This window comes from Terrapene carolina, unplaced genomic scaffold (assembly GCF_002925995.2).
Source record: "Terrapene carolina triunguis isolate 2854851 unplaced genomic scaffold, T_m_triunguis-2.0 Scaffold58, whole genome shotgun sequence".
In the NCBI taxonomy this organism is placed as follows: Eukaryota; Metazoa; Chordata; order Testudines; family Emydidae; genus Terrapene; species Terrapene triunguis.
The window spans coordinates 2,255,428-2,276,459 of record NW_020664409.1 but is presented as its reverse complement, the minus strand read 5'-3'; the positions used below and the strand labels follow the sequence as shown (position 1 = coordinate 2,276,459).

Genomic DNA, 21,032 nt, shown 5'->3' with positions numbered 1-21,032 from the left:
CTCTAATATGTTGGTACAACCTATTCAAAGGCCAGAATTTGGCCCTTGGAACATAGACTTGATTGCATTGGTCAGTTTCAGTTAGCATTCATGTTCATGTTACCATTAAAAAGAGTCCTTTAAGTTACAGTTTATCTAAGGACATGAAGGTGTGAGGCCAGTGTATCCATCAGTATTCAGAACCACAATTAAATCTCCCATATAGGAGAAGCACCGGAGCCCCAGTTGCCACTTATAGCCAATGAGTAGCGGCATCAGATGAACAGCTATGAAGCAAGCTGTCAGGGCATGAGGCGTGGGTAGAAAGCATTATTACTATTACTACTATTATTTGTATTGTGGTAGTGCCCAGCAGCCCCAGTCAGGGACCAGAACCCTATTGTGCTAGGCACTGTACAAACACAGAATCAAAAGGACAGTCCCTGCCCCCAAAAGCTCCCAATCTAAATAATGTAACAAACTTGTTGATTGTCATAGGAGTCTGTGGCATAGTGTGCGCATCTTTTCATTACCTTCAGGGGAGCTTTTTGTCTACTAACACGTTGACTGGCTTTAACTCTTTCATTTTAATTGTACTGAAAATATATTGTGACAATGATCTCAGTATTTACTGACTCAAGTGTAGTTCACCTCCCTCTCTTGATATTACACTAGCCTGGCCAGTATGTATTTAAAGTGGCCTGTCAGAAAAAGTAACTTTAATATATTATGAGCTTTCTTTTTAAAAAGAAATTAGCTTGTGAGGTTTTCTATTGTATTACTTCATTTCATCTTTTTTCTTTAGGTAACCTCTTCAGATTTTCTCCCCCCCTTCCCACTCCCCCCAATTAGCATTAGGAAGAGATTTTGCTATTGACATGTTTCCAGAAGCTGTGTTAAAATATCAGGGAGAAATGTTTTAATAATTTTTCTTTCACACAAAAGAAAGGAAAATACAGCATTATGATTGGAGAAGGCAGGGCATTTTCGGGCAAAAGAAAAAGAAACTAGAAGAGAGAGGCTTAATGATTCCTAATTAATTCAAAGTTAATTATATAGCTGATAATCTTGTGCTTAAAATCTTCATATAGAAAATGTTTATGGCAGCAAAATGACAGTAATTTAACTGCATTAAATTTCACATCATTTTGAAAAAGAATGTTACATTAAACAAGCTGAAGTGAATAGCAAGGTCTAGCTCTTGTTTAGCAAGAGAAGTGGCAAATCATCTAAATCACTGACCTGGACTTTCAAAGAATAGCTATATACAGAGGAGATTCATAGGTTCCAAGGCCAGAAGGGATCATTGTTATCATCTAGTCTGACCTGTATAACACAGGCCCTAGGACTTCCCAAAAATAATTATAGAATGTATCTTTTAGAAAAAACTATCCAATCTTGATTTTAAAATTGTCAGTAATGGAGAATCTACCATGACCTTTGATAAATTGTTCCAGTGGTTAATTACTCTCACTGTTAAAAATGTACACCTTATTTCCCATCTGAATTTGTGTGGTTTCAACTTCAGGTAGTGGATCATGTTATTCTTTTCTGTACTAGACTGAAGGGCCCATTATTAAATATTTGTTCCCCATGTTGATATTTATAGACTGTAATCAAGTCACCCCTTAACCTTCTCTTTGTTAAGATAAATAGATTGAGCTCTTTGAATCCATCATTATAAGGCATGTTTTCTAATCCTTTAATCATTCGTGTGGCTCTTCTCTGAACTCTCTCCAATTTATCTATATCCTTTTCGAGTTGTGGACAACAGAACTGGACACAGTATTCTAGCTGTGGTCATACAAGGGCCACAAATAGAGGTAAAATAACCTCTCTGTTCACACTAGAGATTCCCCTTTTTATACATCCCAGTATCGCATTAGCTCTTTTGGCCACAGTGTCACAGTCGAAGCTCATGTTCAGCTGATTATCCACCATGACGCCAAATCTTTTTCAGAGTCATGGATTCCCAGGATAGAGCCCCCATCCTGTAAATATGGCCTACGTTCTTTGTTCCCAGATAGATATATTTGCATTTAGCAGCATTAAAATGTATATTGTTTGCTTGCATGCAGTTTACTAAGTCACCTGTCCTTTTCATAATTTACCACTCCTAATTTTTGCATTATCTGTAAACTTTATCAGTGATAATTTTATGTTTTGTTCCAGGTCATTAATAAAAATTTTAAATAACATAAGACCAAGAACAGATCCCTGCGGGACCCCACTGGAAACACACCCGCTCGATGAAGATTTCTCATTACAATTACATTTTGAGGCCTATCAATTAGCCAATTTTTAACCCATTTAATGTGTGCCATTAGTTCTTGTTTTTTAATCAAAATGTCATGCAGTATCAAGTCAAACGCCTTACAGAAGTCTAAGTAGATTATGTCAACACTATTACTTTTATCAACCAAAGTTGTAATCTCATTAAAAAAAAAAGATATCAAGTTAGTTTGACATGATCTATTTTCCATAAACCCATGATGACTGGCATTAATTACATTTCCCTCCTTTAATTCTTTATTAATCGAGTCCCATATCAGCTGCTCCATTATCTTGCCCGGGATCGATGTTCGGCTGACAGTCCTATAGTTACCCAGGTCATCCTGTTTACCGTTTTTTAAAAATTGGCACAACATTGGCTGTCTTCCAGTCTTCTGGAACTTCCCCAATACTCCAAGATTTATTGAAATCAACATTAATATTCCAGCAAGCTCCTTAGGCAGCTCTTTTAAAGCTCTCAGATGCAAGTTATCTGAACCTCTGATTTATAAATATCTAACTTAAATAGCTTCTGTTCAACATCCTCCGTATGGTGGGACTATATCGTCTGTTTTCCCCCCAAATGCAGAACAGAAATATTTATTGAACACTTCTGCCCTTTCTGTGTTATTATTGATAATTTGACCATTTCCATCTAGTAATGGACCAATGCATTGTAAGGATTCATTTTGTTCCTAATATATTTTTAAAACTGCTGCTTATTTTCCTCAACTCTGGTGGCCATAGAGTTCTCCTTGTGTCATTTTGTTTCTCTTATCAATTTTCTACAATTCCTAACTTCTGATTTATATTCATTACTATCAATTTACTCTTTCTTCCACTTGTATATTATTTTTAAAATCGTTTATAGCTGCCTTCACTTCCCCTCTAAACCAGGTCATTTTTAAATCAGTATGGCCTTCTTTCCTGATTGTGGCTTTTTGTGCATCTAGTAAGGTGTTCTTAAATGATTCCCAATTATCATTCACATTTTTCTGAGTAAATTTTTCCTCCCAGCTGATTTGGCTCATAATTGTTTTCAGCTTTGTGGAATTGGCCATATTAAAGCACTAAGTATGTGTATTTCTGGTCTGGACTTTATTCTGCTTGTACATTATAAATGTGATCAAGTTATGATCATTTGTGCCTAATCTATGATTAATTTTTAGTTTGGTGATCAGTTCCTCTTTACCTGTTAAGACAAGGTCTAATAAAGAATTTTCCCATGTTGGCTGAAACACTTTTTGAGTTAAGAAATTGTCATCTATAATGTTTAGAAATTCCAAGAATGTTTTAGCATTGGCAGCACAAGACCTCCAGCATATGCCATTCAAATTGAAGTCCACTATGATCACACAGCTTTTTTTCCTACACATTATATATAGACACATAAGGAAGCATTCATTCTCTTTTCTAGTGTGATTTGGTGGTCTGCACCAACTAATACTCCATCTTGTACTTTATCTGTTAGGATATTTAGCCATACATTTTCAATATCATTTTCTTCTAAGTTATCAATGACATGGACATTGGTTATGCTATTTTTGACAGAGTTCCACTCCTCTTCCCCTTTTGCCCACTTGATCCTTCCTAAAGAGGTTATAACTAAGGCCCTAGCAAATTCACGCCCACAAAAAATGCATCACGGACCATCAAATCTGGTCTTCCCCCGCCAAATCTGGTCTTTTGAGTGCCTTTACCCTATACTACACAGATTTCACAGGGGAGACCAGCATTTGTCAAATTGGGGGTCCTGACCCAAAAGGGAGTTGCAGGGGCGGGGGTCGCAAGGTTATTTTAGTGGGGTTGTGGTATTTCCACCCTTATTTCTGCCTTCAGAGCTGGGAGGCCAGAGAGCAGTGGCTGTTGGCCAGGCACCCAGCTTTGAAGGCAGCACCTCATCAACAGCATCGCAGAAGTAAGGGTGGCAATACCATACCACGCCATCCTTACTTCTGCGCTGCTGCTAACGGCAGCTCTGTCTTCGGAGCTGGGCTTCCGGCCAGCAGCCACCACTCTCCAGCTGCCTAGCTCTGAAGGCAGTGCCATTGCCTGCAGCAGTGCAAAAGTAAGGGTAGCAGTACCGCAACTCACACTACAATAACCTTGTGATCCTTCCCTGTCCCCCGAACTCCTTTTTGCGTCAGGACCCCTACAATTACAACACTGTGAAATTTCAGATTTAAATAGCTGAAATCATGAAATTTATGATTTTTAAATTCCTATGATCGTGAAATTGACCAAAGTGGACTGTGAATTTGGTAGGGCCCTAGTTATAACCATTGATTTTAGCATTCCAGTCATGTGACTCATCCCACCAGCTTCAGTAATACCAATGAGATCGAATTTGTGCTCATAAATGATCATAACAATTCCTCTTGTTTGTTACCCAGGTTCCTGGCAGTGATGTATAGACAATTCAATAACTTCGTCTCCTCAGGTCCATTTGGTTCCTTGATTAACTTTGTTCTCAACACTCAAGTTTGTGCTGGGTGCTCATATCTTCCCTTTTCTTACCTTCCCTTTTTAACATGAGATTAACGCCATCCTGACTAGTCTAGCCAGCCTGTCCCTGAGGAGATTGGTTTCCCTTCTACTGAGATGGAGGCCATATCCCTCTTCCCACAGAAGGTGGTTCAATGTTTCATAAAACCCAAACCCTTCACCCTCCACCAGTTACCTAGCCAGTGGTTCACTTCCTGATGTTTCAGGATGAAGAAAAGCAACGAGGTCCATCTACTTGGCTAGTATTTTTTTTCATCTGAGTGCAATATAATATATGTAAGAGTTACAAGGCAGTCCATAGTCTGTCAGACCTTTGCACAAAATTTCCATTGTTGTCAGTGAAACATCTGATCTAGGCACAGGAATCAATTATGAAATTATTCTGTTTTGAATATGTTCATTTGAATAGATTGTACCACTTGGGAATCTATTTGACATAGTGTATTAATTATTTTCTGCTTATAGAAATGTATTTTGAAATACCTTAATATTCCATTGTTTCTTAGCACCAATTATACCCCTTGTTTTTGAGCCTAGTCCAATATTCCACATAGCCAATTTGTCTATATTCCTTAACATTAAATACACCTCACTCACATCAACCCTTAATCTCTTCTTTTGAGGGGATCACCAAAAATATATTTCACAAGCTAGATGCAATTAATGATGGTAACTTTGTTAAATAAACAGACAAAAAATGAAATCAAAATAAGAGAGGAATTAACATAGTCTCTGCATCGAAGGGTGGCTGTAGCTGCCTGGCCTGACCCCCAAGAAATGCTTTTTGTACAGACTGGCAGATACCAACAGCAAAACAGCTACTCTATCAAAGGACAGGGCTGCCCAGAGTGGGGGGCAAGTGGGGCAATTTGCCCCAAGCCCCGGGCCCCACACGGGCCCCCACGAGAATGTTGGAGGCTCCCCCCTGCCTCCGCCCTCACCTTCCCCCATCCCCCGGCACCTCAGCGCGCGGCGTCCAGGAGCAGCCCTGGACAGGGCTGCAGTGGCATGGCTCGGGCGGGGCCTGAGGTCCTCCCGCTCGGAGCCGCGTGGTAAAGGGGCAGGGCTGTGAGCTCCGGCGGGCCGAGCAGCAGGAGCTCCTGGACGCGGATCGCTGAGGCTCTGGGAGAGGGGGTAAGCAGCATGGTAAGTCCCTCTGAGCCGGGCACCCCCCTGACCCCATCCCCCAACCACACCCCTGACCCACAGCTCCGAGCCCAGCCCCTCTGAGCCAGGCATCCCCCAACCCCATCCCCCCCCAGCCCTGACCCCCAGCTCCGAGCCCAGCCCCTCTGAGCCGGACACCCCCCGACTCCATCCCCCAGCAGCCCTGACCCCCAGCTCCGAGCCCAGCCCCTCTGTGATAGACTTTAGTGGCAGCCTGTGCTGATGAGTCCCTCTGAATGCCACTGTAGTGGGAGAGAGATACTGGTCCCTATCTACCGTCCCAGCCCAAACAACCAAATACGTGTAGTCCCCTGAAAACACTGCATCCACCGTCAATATTGAGACAAAACACAATGAAGCATTTGGAAACCTAAATGTGATTCTGACTTGGCTGAATAGAAAAGAAACCACAATAGCTAGTCATTATAACAAGGGTAGGCAACCTATGGCACACGTGCCGAAAGTGGCACGCGAGCTGATTTTCAGTGGTATTCACACTGCCCGGGTCCTGGTCACCGGTCCGGGGGGCTCTGCATTTTAATTTAATTTTAAATGAAGCTTCTTAAACATTTTGAAAACCTTATTTACTTTACATACAACAATAGCTTAGTTATATATTATAGACTTATAGAAAGAGACCTTCTAAAAACGTTAAAATGTATTACTGGCATGCGAAACCTTAAATTAGAGTGAATAAATGAAGACTCGGCACATCACTTCTGAAAGGTTGCCGACCCCTGCATTATAACAACAGATATAATAAGCAATTATACACCAACAAAATATCCCTAGGATAGGTATCAGCCATTTGTTAAACACTAGCACCATTTTATGGTGGGGTGGGAGAAAAAACCTTGCTGAAGCAAAATGAGAGGCTGAATGGCCTTTTGCTCCTCTCCCATCTTAAAAAGGCAGTGCCAGGATGGAAGCTGCCTCTCTCCTCACCAATAAGAGGGTGCCTTAGAGCCAGAGGAATGACCAATGGCACAGCCTCACACAAAGCTGGGCTTTTGGTTGGGAGGAGGGTGTAACCTAGGGAAACCCGCAGCAAATCCAGTCCAGCTGGCCACTGCCCTGCATCTTTGTGACTATGTAGGGAAGGTGGAAAGGCTGGAATGGGCAGCTGGACTGAACTCGAATAAACTTAATTGAAGCATATTAACTTTCAGAAGCATGTAAAGGGGGAAACATATCAATTCAGGAATCCAAGACTAGGGTCCTGTTACTATACATTGTCTTATCTATTGTGGGACTCTGGTTTTGAAATGAATTTGGGATTAGCAGGAGCCAAATTTCAGTTTGAATTAAACTGCCATGTTTTGAAGTGTAGTTCTACACCTAAGGCAGAGAAGTTACATGAGGCTTTCTCAAAAGATTTACAATAATTTTTGGTTTCTCCTATATAAGAAATACCATTAGACTAGCCGTTTTTATGGTATAGTATTTTACTGTCCCATCCTTCTTCTGATCCCGACCATCACACACACGACATGGAAAAGTGAACAAAAACAAACAAACCAAATGAATTTTTTAAAACATCAGAGAAAGGTTGGGTTGTGTAGGTTTTCTGTTTTGGGGGGAAATGGTTCATCTCTTGTTTTATATGATGTGATTTGGCCATTATTGGGTTCTGGTGATACACAGACTTCTGCCCTGCATGAAATCAGTGGGACTAATCACAGTTTGTAAAATTAAGCATGTGTAGAAATCTTTGCAGGATCAGGGCTTTATTTGGGATCCCATGTCCATGGTTAATTAAACAGAATGAATCTATATTTAAGAATAAGTGATATGTTTTGGCTGTTACACCATTTTCAGAAGATTTCTTATGGATGAGTGCTAAAGAATATGCTCATGATATTCTGGGAAACAAGCTGGCTACTGGGTTGGTAGATACTAGAGAAATGGAGGGAAGACCAAAAGTTAGACACAGAAAGAATATAAAAAAAGCAAATCGTATTTATTTGCATTAACAACCACTTCAACCAGCACAAAAATGTTTTTCTCTCCTTAGGCTGCACAATGAAGGTTGGTTATTAGATGTATTTAAACGCACTCACAGTGATGAAGGCACATTCTTCGTTCCATTAGACCTAGAAATCTCTAATCAGGAATTGAGCTACATCATGAAAAAGGCTGAACAATGGAGAGGCATCAATGGTGAAAGACGAAAGGTGAGTAGCAGTGAGAATCTATGAAAAGAGCTTGTAATGTGTTGGCCCAAAATAATGCTTTGTTTGCATGAGTGCAACCAGTAGGAAGACAGAGTCACATAAAATGATTCTTAGAGAGCTTCAGGCAGAACAAACTTTACCAGTTCTATGAATTTTAAATGAATTTTAAAACGACAGATGCCAATGAGCATCTTTCCAAGATCTGAATTCACCACATTCGGAGAGACAAAACTAGAAAGGCCATTTGCACTCATGCCATCTGCAGACTCCCAGTAATGTTACAGAGCCCTGCACTTTTGTAGCTTATAAGAAAAGTTGTTTCCCAGTTCAGCAACTTGATGAGCTAAATGTGAGAGACACTCCTAGAGCACTACTGCAAGTAGGGTCACAGGGAGTCTAGTGGAAGTGACCTTGCATCTCAGTGAGTCACTGCCAGTGACAGCCAAACTTCTGTTTCCTCCCTGTCCTTCCCGGGATTCCACAGAAGCCCATGTCAGGAGCTACATGAAGGGAGGGGGGCAGGGATTAGGTAGGCTGAGCTTGAAGTTACCCTACTTTGGGTGACGAGACTGGAGGATTCATATTGCCTTTCTGCTCCTAACCCCCAAACCTGTTATGTCTTGTCTTATACTTAGATTGTAAGTTATTTGGGGCAGGAACCATTTTTTTGTTCTGTGTTGTACAGCGCCTAGCACAATGGGGGGTCCTGGTACATGACTGGGGCTCCTAGGTACTACCGCAATGCAAATAAATAACAACAATAACATCAGTGTACCACTATGTATCCATGTCTTTCTCCCTCACTCCCAAGCATTAAGCTGTAATCATTGACTTTCTAAGCTATTATTTACAGTACAGTTAATGAGCGATTATTAAAGTGCAGATTAACCAGGGACAAATTTACAAATTCATGAACCCCTCTATGCCCATGGTTGGAAACGATTGACAACTCTTTGTGCAGTATCTTTTTTATTGCAGCAGATATAACTAGTCAGTTACAGATATGAAATACATTAGTCAGTTACATCTGTATACTCAGAAATGGGTGTGGAGTCTCCTTTGATTTTTATTATTTTTAATATACTGAAACTGATGATTTTAAACTGGGGTCTGCAAGTGTTGCCAGTCTCTATAGCTGCAATTGAGAGATCAGCAGTTTATATCAATATATAGCTTCAGTTGTCACTGCTATAATCATGTGGCACAGCTGTAATTATTTTCCAGTTTCTTTCTTGATGACAGTTTGGACCCTGAAAGGGGAAATAAAAAGGTGAATGTGCTGATTGAATGAACAAAACAGATACTCAGTAAGTTTAGCTTTTCCTGAAGTGCAGAGTACTTAACCTCATTTGTGGGGATGGGAGAAGGAGGAGAGTTTAAAGTATAAAACTCCAAACCACAGAAATCTGACTAAGACATTCCTATATTTTATACTGATAACATTAGTTTCTTGTTAGTGTGAAAAAGCAAGTTTAATTTTTAAAATAACTTACACTGGGTCAAAGCAAAATAAACTGTTCTTTGTTTTCAGTTCCGTCTGGTACATAAAAAAAAAATGAGGCCAAACAAACTCATCTCATAAGCCCGAGCAACAACTGCCATAAGGAAAAATATGGTAGACTAGGCAACTGCAAACAGCCTTTCTCTTTTTAAGGACTTACTGCTCTATAATGATATTATTCAGCTTACTGTTGTTTGCAATAGCATGGAAAGGGCTCGGAGGGAAAAGGAAGGGAAATAGAGGAGAGAATAGAAAAAGATAAATAGAAAAAAGGGAAAAAAAATACTTGTACAGTTACAAGTGGTCTGATATTGGGTAGAAGAAATCTTGAAATATAAGTGGCAGGTGTTAAATGTAATACTTTTTACATGATAAAACTACTGAAAGAAATCAGACACTTAGAAATATTTTTTAAATATATCATAGAAGTTTTGCTTATGGTGTAGAATTTTGCATGTTCACCATGGCAGTCTTGCAGTATACAGCCCTGATCCTTTAATGTTTCAGAGCCCTGCACTTTTTAAAAATGAATGTAGTTTATAAGAAAAGTTGTTTCCCAGTTCAGCAAGTAAGTCCTTTGTGGTAGCAGCTGGATTGGTTTTAAGATAGGAGTTTCTTTATCCAAGCAGATGTAGCACTCATCAGCAGTTAATTTGCAAGGATAATCTCGTATGCAAATCATGTCACAATGCTAAAATGCAACCACGTAATGAGCAGAAAATGTTATACCATAAATCATATTACCACAATCATCAAAATTTCCACTTTGGCATCCATTGGCGAGTGCCCTTGCACCTGGGTGGAGTCCCAGTGGTTCCCCTCCCACCATGCATAGTCCCAGAGTCCCCGCTGCTTGCACAGCGCCAATGTCCACCTTCCTGAGCCTCTTAAAATGCCCTTATTTTGCATGCGATCTGCTAGTGTAGATCCATGTGTCTTGCAGAGTCACATTGAATTCAGTGACACTTATAAGAAATCAGCCAGTTGCTATGACCAGATAGGGATAGTGGGGAAATAGCTGGGACGGTGGGTGGGGGAAGTGATGGGCCTGTGGGAATAGTGCCTAATTCTGCACCAACAAAGTGAACAGGAACTCTAGCATTGATTTCAGAGGGCTCAGGGTCAAACTCATCATGAGTAAGATTTAAGAGCAGAATACTACCACTTCTTTCCTGAACCCAAACTCCTAAGCTACATATGCAACATATTAATACTATTGAGTAAGTGATACCCTTTAGAGACCTGTGTTTTCTTTTGTTTGTTAATTATGTTAGTTTGATTGTTATTTGTAATGGTGCAAAGATTTTGTTAAATGGCTAGATCTTGGGCAAATCTAGTGTTTATAATGTTGGTGTTGTTTGATAGGAAACCTCTAGAAATACACAGTTAACTCCCTGAAGTCAGGCTCCACATGATCATGCAGACCTGCCTGAATGCATTTCACTGCAGGATCAGGGCCTATGTTTGCAATTTTTCATCTGATCCTTGGCTTTGCAGATCTTGAAGTGCCTTTGCTGCTGTGAATTTGCATAAGATATTTATCTTGTCCCATTCTTTTCATTCTATTTAATTGTTCAAAGTAATCAGTATGGAAGACACACTACCAGGCCTTATAGCGTACAATATTAATGTGTTCATTTTTAAATGAGATACCAAGTTGACTGTGAGCAGTTTTGCAAATGATAGTGCAAGAATGCCAAATCATATATCTATATCTATATAAATATATAGCTATATTAAATAGAAGCAGTTCAAGTAAATATTCAGTCAAACCTTTTAAAGAAAATTAGGTCTAGGCCTTTGCAGTATTTCCTGACTTTTAACCATGTGCTTCTCATTTTTATTCTTTGGATTAAAAATTGCCCCATAAATGGATATTTTATAATATGCTTAATTTCCTTTTATTAAATTGATAAATGCAGCAGGAGAGGACACATTTACAGTATGATGAGAATTTAAGGTTATTGCATTTTATAATTTTTATATTGTTCAGACAAGCGATTTGTCATTTCTGGAAAGACAGTCATGCCATCATTTCAAAGTATTTTTAACCATTCTTTTGATAGGAAAAAGGTCACTTTCTGTAGTCAGAGAAGACATCACTCTATTAAACTAATTTGCCTACATGCAAATTTTGTCATTTTTACCTCATTAACTATTTATCATAGAGTAAAAAATATATATATTCATGAAGGGGCAGCTAGCAGCCTGATGGAGCTGGAACTAATATTTTGCAACTCTAATGATTTTTTGCATCCTTAATTAGATAGCATAAGGTTGATATGATTAGGTCAGGATGTAGTGTTTTTCATTAAAATACATTTTAGAAGCTGTATTCATAATCTGCCCTTGCAATTAAAAATGAGCCTATGAGTTTAATATTATCAACCCAATTATTATCCCATAGAAAAGTATACCTTTAATAAATTTGTGCCGTAGGACCTTCATTAACAACAAAAAGAAATAATATTTCCAGGTATACAGATTACATGGTCACAATCACATTTATGTAACAGTTTGGAACATAGTGGGGGTGGGGAAAGCCTTCAAGACTCAGGTAGTTGATTTCAGAAATTTACTTTATTATTTTTGGTGAGCTAATTCACATTGCATTTAATGAGGCAAGCTGTAGAAAAGTAAAAATACCGCCTTAAAGAGACAGACAAAAGCATGTGTGGTGGTGGTAGAGTAAGAACTGCATTAATAAGAGCCTTAGGCCCTGATCCTGCAATCTGATCTATGCAGGCAGACCCCTTATATCTGCATGGAGGCTCATTTATGTTCATTGAGCTTGGCATGGTTGCAGGGGTGTTCTGGGCATATAAAATTGCAGGATCAGAGCCATAGTTAAGGCTGAATACAGAAAAATAGAACATTGATTCAGTGCTAATAAAATCAATTAAATAGGGGGTCAGAATTATGGATTTAGCCTAGGCTTTTTCTTTTGGTGGATGAGTCACATTAAGTACTGAAGATCAGGTAAAACTCCATCATCAAATTTCCAGGATAAGTTAGATAACAATTCAGAGCTGTGTGTCAGCTGGTATTTTCTCCTTCTAAGTCAGGACAGAGACAATCAGGGTTTAGGAAAGCATTTAAGCATGCGCTTAAATTCATCCCTATTTAGGAGAGCATTTAAACACATAATTTACTTTAAGCATGTGCTGAACAGTGATGACTTTCTGAATTGGAGTTATAGTGGCCAGATCCCTAATAGGCCTGGCAATGTAGCCTAGTGACTAGAGCACTGGACTGGGACTCAGGAGCTGTGGGTCCTATTCCCAGCTTAGCCACTGGCCTGCTGAATGACCTTTGGTAAGTCATTTCACCTCCCTGTGCTTCAATTTCCCCATCTATACAATGGGGATAATGGTACTGGCCTCCTTTGTAAAGCACTTTGAGATCTACTGATGAAAAACAATACAAAGAGGGAGGTATTACTATTATTTAGTCACGTAGGAGGCCAATTGTACCAGCTTGAGTCATGTTGAAACTGAAACCAGTGGAACTATTTGTGGAGTAAGGTACTGCTCAGCATGAGTAAAGGGGATAGAATCTGGTGATTTTACCATGCTTGGTCCTTATCCATTGACGTTAAGATCTGGACACTATCCACAGGTTAACTTTAATCACAAAAATCCTACAAGGAAACCATTAAGATGAAATAAAGTATGTATGGCCAACGTGAACCCAAAATGTCTGCACACCGTGAGAGTTTCTGGAACAATGCAAGCCCTATATCCAAAAAGATAATGTGAAGCTCATACTTGAAATAAATCCTGATGCACTGCAAAATTTATTTTAATTAGACTAGGGCTAAATTTCTAATTCTAAAATGATATTACAGTAAACCATAAAAAATTACCCAGCAGTAGGTTTTTGAAAGGAAAATATATTTGTAATTATCCTGAACACACAAAATTACTGGAGGGCCTATTATCAACACAATTTTTGGTAGCACTTTACACTAATTTGCATTTATTACTCTCAGGCCAACTATTAATATGTTAATAAATAGTCATTAATACTTGTTATTTAATTGCTATCTATTTATTCCTGTTCAATAATGCATTAATTACTTGTTAATAGTTAAGGGCAAAATCCTGCCCTTGCTACTGGAGCCTGCTTTGTGGGGGAAAGGAGGAACGTTGGCTTTGTCTTAGCTATAAGAGCCATGCTTCTGGCACAGGGTGGAATGGCTAACGGAGCTAAATTATGTGAAGATGTGGACACTGCTTGTCCTTTGCAAAGAAGTAGCATGAGTCTCCCACTAGTGCATGTTGCAATATACACATCAGAGCCACTGACAGGCCATTGAAGTCAGTGGATGTGTGACGATTGGGAACCTGCAGAGTGGACTGTACTTGCTTGGATCTGTGTAATCACTCACTAATGCCCCTTCCTGTGCTCTTGTGCTTTCTTCAGTATTAATTTAGAAATCTGCTTTGCAGTGGATGGGAGAAGAAGGGAGAAGCAAGGGGAAAAAGACTATCAAGGGCAGAGAAAGAAACCATCTAATCATTTGTCAAGCACACAGCAGAATCTAGCACTTGCAACATAGTGGAAACTGAATGAATCTAATATAAAGGTTCAATACATTTTCTTGCACCCTTGACGTTTGAAACTAAGAAAATGCAAATGTTTATTTAACAAAAAAGGAGTATAGTCAGACACAGTGATTTTTCCATTTCCTAAAGATCCAGATTCCAGAATTTGTGCTCTGCTTGTGTAGATATATCATAAGAGAGCTGGAAAAAAGTGTGAAGTAACCTTTTTGTACAGTTGAGACACTATAACTGGTAAATTTCCTCTTTGAAGTTTTAGTGCAACCCCGAACGTGACCATTTGACTATACATGGGTGATGCTGACAGTGGGCATGAACATTAAGATTGGACAAACAGTTGAACAAAAATATAAGCTTGAGTGCATAGCTCAAATGGATCTGAATATTCCAAATGGAGTCATTGGGTGAAATCCTAGCCCCAGTGATGGAGATTTGTCATTCATTTAAATGGAGCCAGAATTTCACTCAATGGTTCTTCAGAAAGACAGAAGGAATGTAGCCTGGGTAAAAGTGAGGGTGGGTAAAGGGGAAAGTGTAGGCGATTAGGTTGTTAACCTACAAGGTAACTGAGTGTCCTCTGAGAGATGTTGAGCACCCTCAATGCCTACTAACTTATGTAGGAGTTGAGGGCAGTTGGCACTTTGCAATACCAGGTGCTTTGAGAGGGAAAGAAAACCAGATGATATGGGCAGAGAGATGGAGAGAGAGAGAGATGACAGCAAAGGAGAAGGTGATCATGAGAAGACAAACTGAAAAGGTAGTCAAGTAAGAATGGAAAGAGAAATACGAGAGAAAATAATGGAAAGAAATTAGAAGAGGAGGCAGCTTAAGAAAGAAATACAGAAAAATCTCAGTCTGTCACAAACAGTTACTCTTGATATGCATGAAAGAAGGTTCTGCCTCAAGAACTGCTGATTTAGACATCACTTGACTTCAGGCAAAGAAACTAAAAAATACTGAAAGCAAAAGACAGAGAGAAGGATGTCAATTTGTTTGTATGGTGCAGAATTTCCTTTCTGCAGAGTACACCAGGACTTGAGTATAACTTTTCTCTGCATTAGCTTTTAAGACATTTGCTAGGAATGGGATTCTCAGACAATACCAAGCGCTGCACAGTGGTTCTATCTATGTCTTTTGTCTAATTTTTAAGTTGGCCTTTTGCCTGTTTCTGATCCAAGCCTCTAATTTTCAGCTTAAATACTAGCACAGGGTTAGTTTCTTGCTAAACTATCTTCCTGATCTCGATGCGATGACATTCTGAGTCCCTGTGGTTGTGAGAAGTTTGTTACTAGTTGTCTACTTTGGAGTAAAGTTGTCCACAATATTTTTGTGTCGCCCACACACAAAGCCTCATCTTCTGGGCAAAATGGCAATACTAGGAGGACAACATAGAATATAATGCTTTTCACTATTGCTGACCTGTCTACATCACTGATATAAATGCTCCTAGTGAATCATACCATTACATTTTCAATGCCCCTATATTTCAAACATCTACTCTACCTTAAAATTTATATTTCATCAGTGCTGTATTTTGAATGGAGTCATGACAGTGATTCTATAGTTAATAGCCTAAGGACCTTAAAAGACTTAAAGCCTGATCAGGAAAGATGCTGAATGCCTTTAATTCTTAGTGAGAGTTCTGCTCAGGTGGTGCAGAGGGGAGAAAACTGGGGCTGAGAATCTGACGCTATATTTTTGTTTTATCATCTCTTTTGTTAATCCAGTTCTGGTGGCCATTCAGAATCCTAGCAACTGCAAGTGAACCCGGTGGCATGTTCCTTTCCCCCAAGCTCTTTCAAGTATCTCAATTAGTGCTGGCCAATATATTTTGGATGAATAGTTTATTCACTGAAAAATGCAGTTTCAGCTTGACTGAAACTATTCACAAATTCAGGTCACATTCAGCGAATAGTTTGAGCTGAAAAGAAAAGAAAAAAAATCTGACCTGAAACTAGCATTTTTTAAATTTTTTTTTATTTGACCACCAATCCAAAAAATCAATTATTCACTCAGCTCTAGTCTCAATACATTTTCTGTTCAGAGTTACTGGGACCAAGATGAAGCTTTCTGTAAGAGCTACATGGGAGTTTAATAGGGAACAAAAATGCAAACATTGAACTTAGCCAGAAAAATAAGAAGTAAAAACTAATTCCTCGTGCCACTATCAACAAACCACCAGGTTAATCCAGGACAGTCTGATTGAGAGTGTTGGGTTGGTCCTAGGCAATAAGAAATTGTTATCTTTTTAGAGATGAAATCCTGACCCATTTGACCCCTACTGACTTGAGTGGGGCCAAGATTTCACCATAGAAATATAACAAAGGAGGAGGGAGGAAATAGTGTCATGTCCCAGTGAACTTTTAAGAGCTCTGTTTATTGAAGGACCAGATTCTCAGCTGATGTAAGGCATGAGCCGGTATTGGGATGTGAGAGAGGATTGGGCAAAACAGTATTTAAGGTTCAAAAAAAGAATGAAACCTTCTTTTTTGGAATTTAGCCATTCATGACCTCCCAACCTTAAAACAACAACAACAACAACAAAACACTACATGAAGGAACAACAACTTGAATTGTGTGAGATTTAATTTGCCAGATGTCCTGAAACATTTAACTCACTATGGTTTTAAGATATTTAATCCCCAGGGAGTAGGGGGTCAGACGAAGAGAGAGACAGAGATGTGTGGGTTGTGGCAAGCATCTGGAATAACCAACTAATCTGACAGTATCCATGAATACCATTAAAACTCACAACCTTTGGTTAGAAACTGTGTGTGTGTGTGTGTGTGTGTGAGAGAGAGAGAGAGAGAGAGAGAGAGAGAACAGGCAACTGCAACCTGGGCAAAATTAAGTCTTCCTTTGCCCATGGAGCAGGTCTACAAGTGGAAATATTTGAACAGATGTGCACACACAAAGAAGCCTCATAATAAAATTATAATAATGAAAGAATGGATATGATCAATCAGCAGACTAATGAAAACAGTATTACAAATTGAGGCCGTAGTTCTGCACAGTCCTATGGTGGTAGTGCATTATTTCCCTTTCTTTAGGAATAAAGACCCGGAATAAAGCAACTGTATAAAAAGGCTATGTTAAGCTACTCGAAGCCAAGGAGCCTTTGATCTGAAGCCTGTGTGGTAATACATTAATATACATAAAAAAATAAAATAAAATAAAAGATTTTGAGGAGGAAAGACTCTTGTGAACTGCACATGTCCTCCATTTTTTGCCACATGATGTCTCATATGATGCTCGGTTGTTCCGCACTGTGGAGCCATGCAAAATGAAATGATATGGTGAAACTTCATGGGATTTATTTGGAGAAAGCATCTGTGAACACAATGCTGATTTTATAACACGTTCATTTTATTCACCACAACTTCGTGTTAATAAGAATCATTTGATAGAATTCTACCTAAAAATATTCAGGCCTCTAGTTCAGGATATATAATGTAATATAGTTTCAGAGTAAACACAAAAAAGCATTTAAAACCTGTAATGAACATATTAATTATGTAAAGGCAGCAGTGCAGATGGACCTAATTAATTGTCTGCTGTCATCCTTCTGATTTCTATACCTGGAAGGGAGGTGTTAATTTCTATAATACTTAAGCAGATATGCAAACTGTTTTGTCAGAGTGCTTGGACAGTGATGGAGGGGGTAATACACTTAACTGTAATTTTTGAAGTAATTCATGAGATGATCCATTGACATGTGTTAATGGCACTTGATTGCCCTCAAGATGTTTTCACAACAGAACTCTGCAAGCGCCAGGTCAAGGTTTGCTCAGTCAAATAGTTTTTTCTCCCTGCATCTAGATAATTTGTGACCACAGGCAAACTTTTGAAAATCCAAGGTGGTTTGCAACAATTCTTTGGGGTAAATCTGTCATTGGTTGGCTGGTACAGATTGGTGCACTAATGAAGAGCAAGCACACTGTTTTTTGTGTGTGTGTCATTCCTGAGCAAGCAATCCATTTCATTTCTCCTCAGTGGCAGGGCACGTTATACACCTCATTCCATATAATCTGACTTGCATTATAATTTGATTCATACACATCCTTTCCACAGAGATTAATTAGCAGCAGGTTTGAAGTTTGCAAGTGAAAATATGATAATTAGTTTTCGTAGAATGTTAACATTTCAACACTTCAGCTTCGCTATCTTTGCATTCGATGAAGCTGCAGTAAATGAGTGCTATTTTTCTTTCAAATCAGGCTCTTGTAAGGTATGAAATACAGACATTTTCATCACACTGGATAATTTCCATAGAAAATTTACTAGCTCGTGAAATACTGCAAGAGTAATTCATACAATGCTTCACTTCCCCACTCTGTACTGTGAAGTATAATGTGAGCAATTCTGCAATCCTCCAAGACTAGCCACTCATTTAACAAGTGAATCCTACTCTTTGGAACAAAAACTAGCTGTCTCCTTATTTTTATGCAATATGAAATTAACCTGGGGAACTCATTGGCACAAGACATCATTGAACTTTGCAGGATTCAAATAAAAATTAGATAGTTATATGAATAATGAGCACAAGTTACAATTATGAATAAAAATATTATAAGAGAGATAAAGCTTAAGAGTTGGGGGTTAAGAGGAAACGTGTATTATACAAATATTATTGCATAATTGTCCAATATGGATATAGGTGGTGGAAAAATTGATTAATATTTTGTGATTTATTTTTCTCCTTCAAAATCCAAATTGTGTTGAATTTTTTACATCATAATTTGACTTTTGAAAATTTTCAACCAGTTCTAATTATAGGAATTCTTTCACCATCCTTTGAAATATTTGGCATTGGCCATCATCTGAGAGACAAGGTTATAGACTAGATGGACCACTGAGCCATCTGCTATGGAATTTGAATGCTTCTATTAATGTTTTGGAGCTTAGGCATGAGAAGGCTGAGAGTTTTGTAGATGTCCATTAAGTCATTTGACTGGTCCAGTGTCATATTTTCTTATGCAATCATGTTAAGTGCACAGGCAAATTACGTGTGCAATTGCACACACATTTTTGTGTGCATGCCCAGGATTTCTGCCTTTTAGAAAATCAGATCACCAGTGAATTGCTGATGGTCACACAGAGGGACAGATATCATGGTACAAATGATTTTGGGAGTTAGATAGCATTAAAGAATACTTATATGGTATTGCATGACTGAGTAACTAAAGCACAATAGTTGTCCATTGGTTTTCTTGTTCTAGTTTGGATTTAATATATAGGTATATTTTAAATATCTGTTTAGTCTTGTGTGCATAGGCTTGTTAGTTTTTCCTTAAGAGTGAAATTCCTGTACCAACATAAAGGGCCATTCAAGACACCCCATCCCTCAACCTCCATTCAATACAGCAGCATCTCTTTGATTACACCGCACAGGGGAAAGCAGGTGCAGAATGGGGGCACACATGACTGCACACCCTGCACAGGCATGGTAGCATGATGGAGGGGAAGAAGCAAGACCAGAGGGGGCCTATCACCCTTACACTAGTGAAAGGTCTGAAGTAGCAGCCATCAAGTAGCTGTATGGATCTGTGTGAATGGACAGACTTCCTTTCCTCAGCCCTGCAGTCTTCCTCTATACAGAGCCCATTTACCTGAGCTATGTGCAGGGGCCATGAATTTCATCCTAAATAGGTTAGTCAGTATAGAGAGACATTTTAGTTTCCCACCTTTTCCACTTTGCAACATTTTTGTCTTAGTGACCACTGAAGGTTCTAAGTAATATCCATTTCCTGGGTACATTTGAAATCCGGCACAAGTGTCTAAAAAGCAGGCCAACTAGACTTTGTTATTGTGTATGTTCATGGTTTCTAATGCATGGCAAAAGGGAAAAGGAAGCTATGCCCTAGGTAGGTAAGAGTGTAAGGGATCCCTGCCAACAGCAAAAAGAGAAGGAGGAAAATTGTCTGTTTTATCAGGAACATGATCTGTAGTGTTTTGCATCTGGAGGGGGGATTGTTGCATGTTGATGAATATGGGTATCATAGCACAAGAGTGCTGAAATGCCCCTGAGCAAATTGTTCTCCTGATTCTCCTTCAGGGGCCTGTGAGGAGAAAAAGAGATCCTGCCCCTGCAACTGAGTGCCTTTACCACATAAGAACTGCCTATACCAGGGGTAGGCAACCTATGGCACGCATGCCAAAGGCGGCACGCAAGCTGATTTTCAGTGGCACTCACACTGCCCAGGTCCTGGTCACCAGTCCGGGGGGCTCTGCATTTTAATTTAATTTTAAATGAAGCCTCTTAAACATTTTAAAAACCTTATTTACTTTACATACAATAGTTTAGTTATATATTATAGACTTATAGAAAGAGACCTTCTAAAAACGTTCAAATGTATTACTGGCACGCGAAACCTTAAATTAGGGTGAATAAATGAAGACTCGGCACACCACTTCTGAAAGGTTGCCAACCCCTGGCCTATACTTTATTATAGCCACATGATCTATGCAATGGTCCCTCTCATACAAACTAATGGCTTCAGAATGTTAGTTTTGTATGCAAATGTGCCAAATATCTAATAAGTCATTAGTTTGCAATTAAAAACAAAGAAAAAAACAGTAATAAGGACAGCCTTGTATGACAGGATCAAGGAGTTTTCATTGTATTTATTGTTTTTTTCTGTGATAATTAAAGTAGAACTATGCTGTGTCATCACACTGAGCACTCATTAATAGCTTATTGTTATTCCACATATTCATGAAAAGTAGTTTGTCAGAGGGAGAAAAAAGACACAAAAATTAAATAATTATCGTGTTTTCCTTATTTCTATGTTATACCTTCAATGTCGCAAACAGGAGAATCAAAATTCTGTTGTTTATAATAAATACATTTTGTCTTAACTGTATTCTTCC

At 39.0% G+C, this 21,032-nt stretch overlaps 1 protein-coding gene across 1 annotated transcript in view; it reads left to right on the top strand.

The window, feature by feature from the left end:
• Window positions 1-21,032, top strand: part of OFCC1 (orofacial cleft 1 candidate 1) — a gene marked incomplete at its 5' end in the record, with an annotated part of 249,367 nt that overhangs the window by 158,126 nt on the left and 70,209 nt on the right. Inside the window, one exon of the mRNA XM_026647306.1 lies at window positions 7,937-8,096. Coding sequence (XP_026503091.1) covers window positions 7,937-8,096 — 160 coding nt within the window. The remainder of the gene's footprint in view (window positions 1-7,936; window positions 8,097-21,032) is intronic.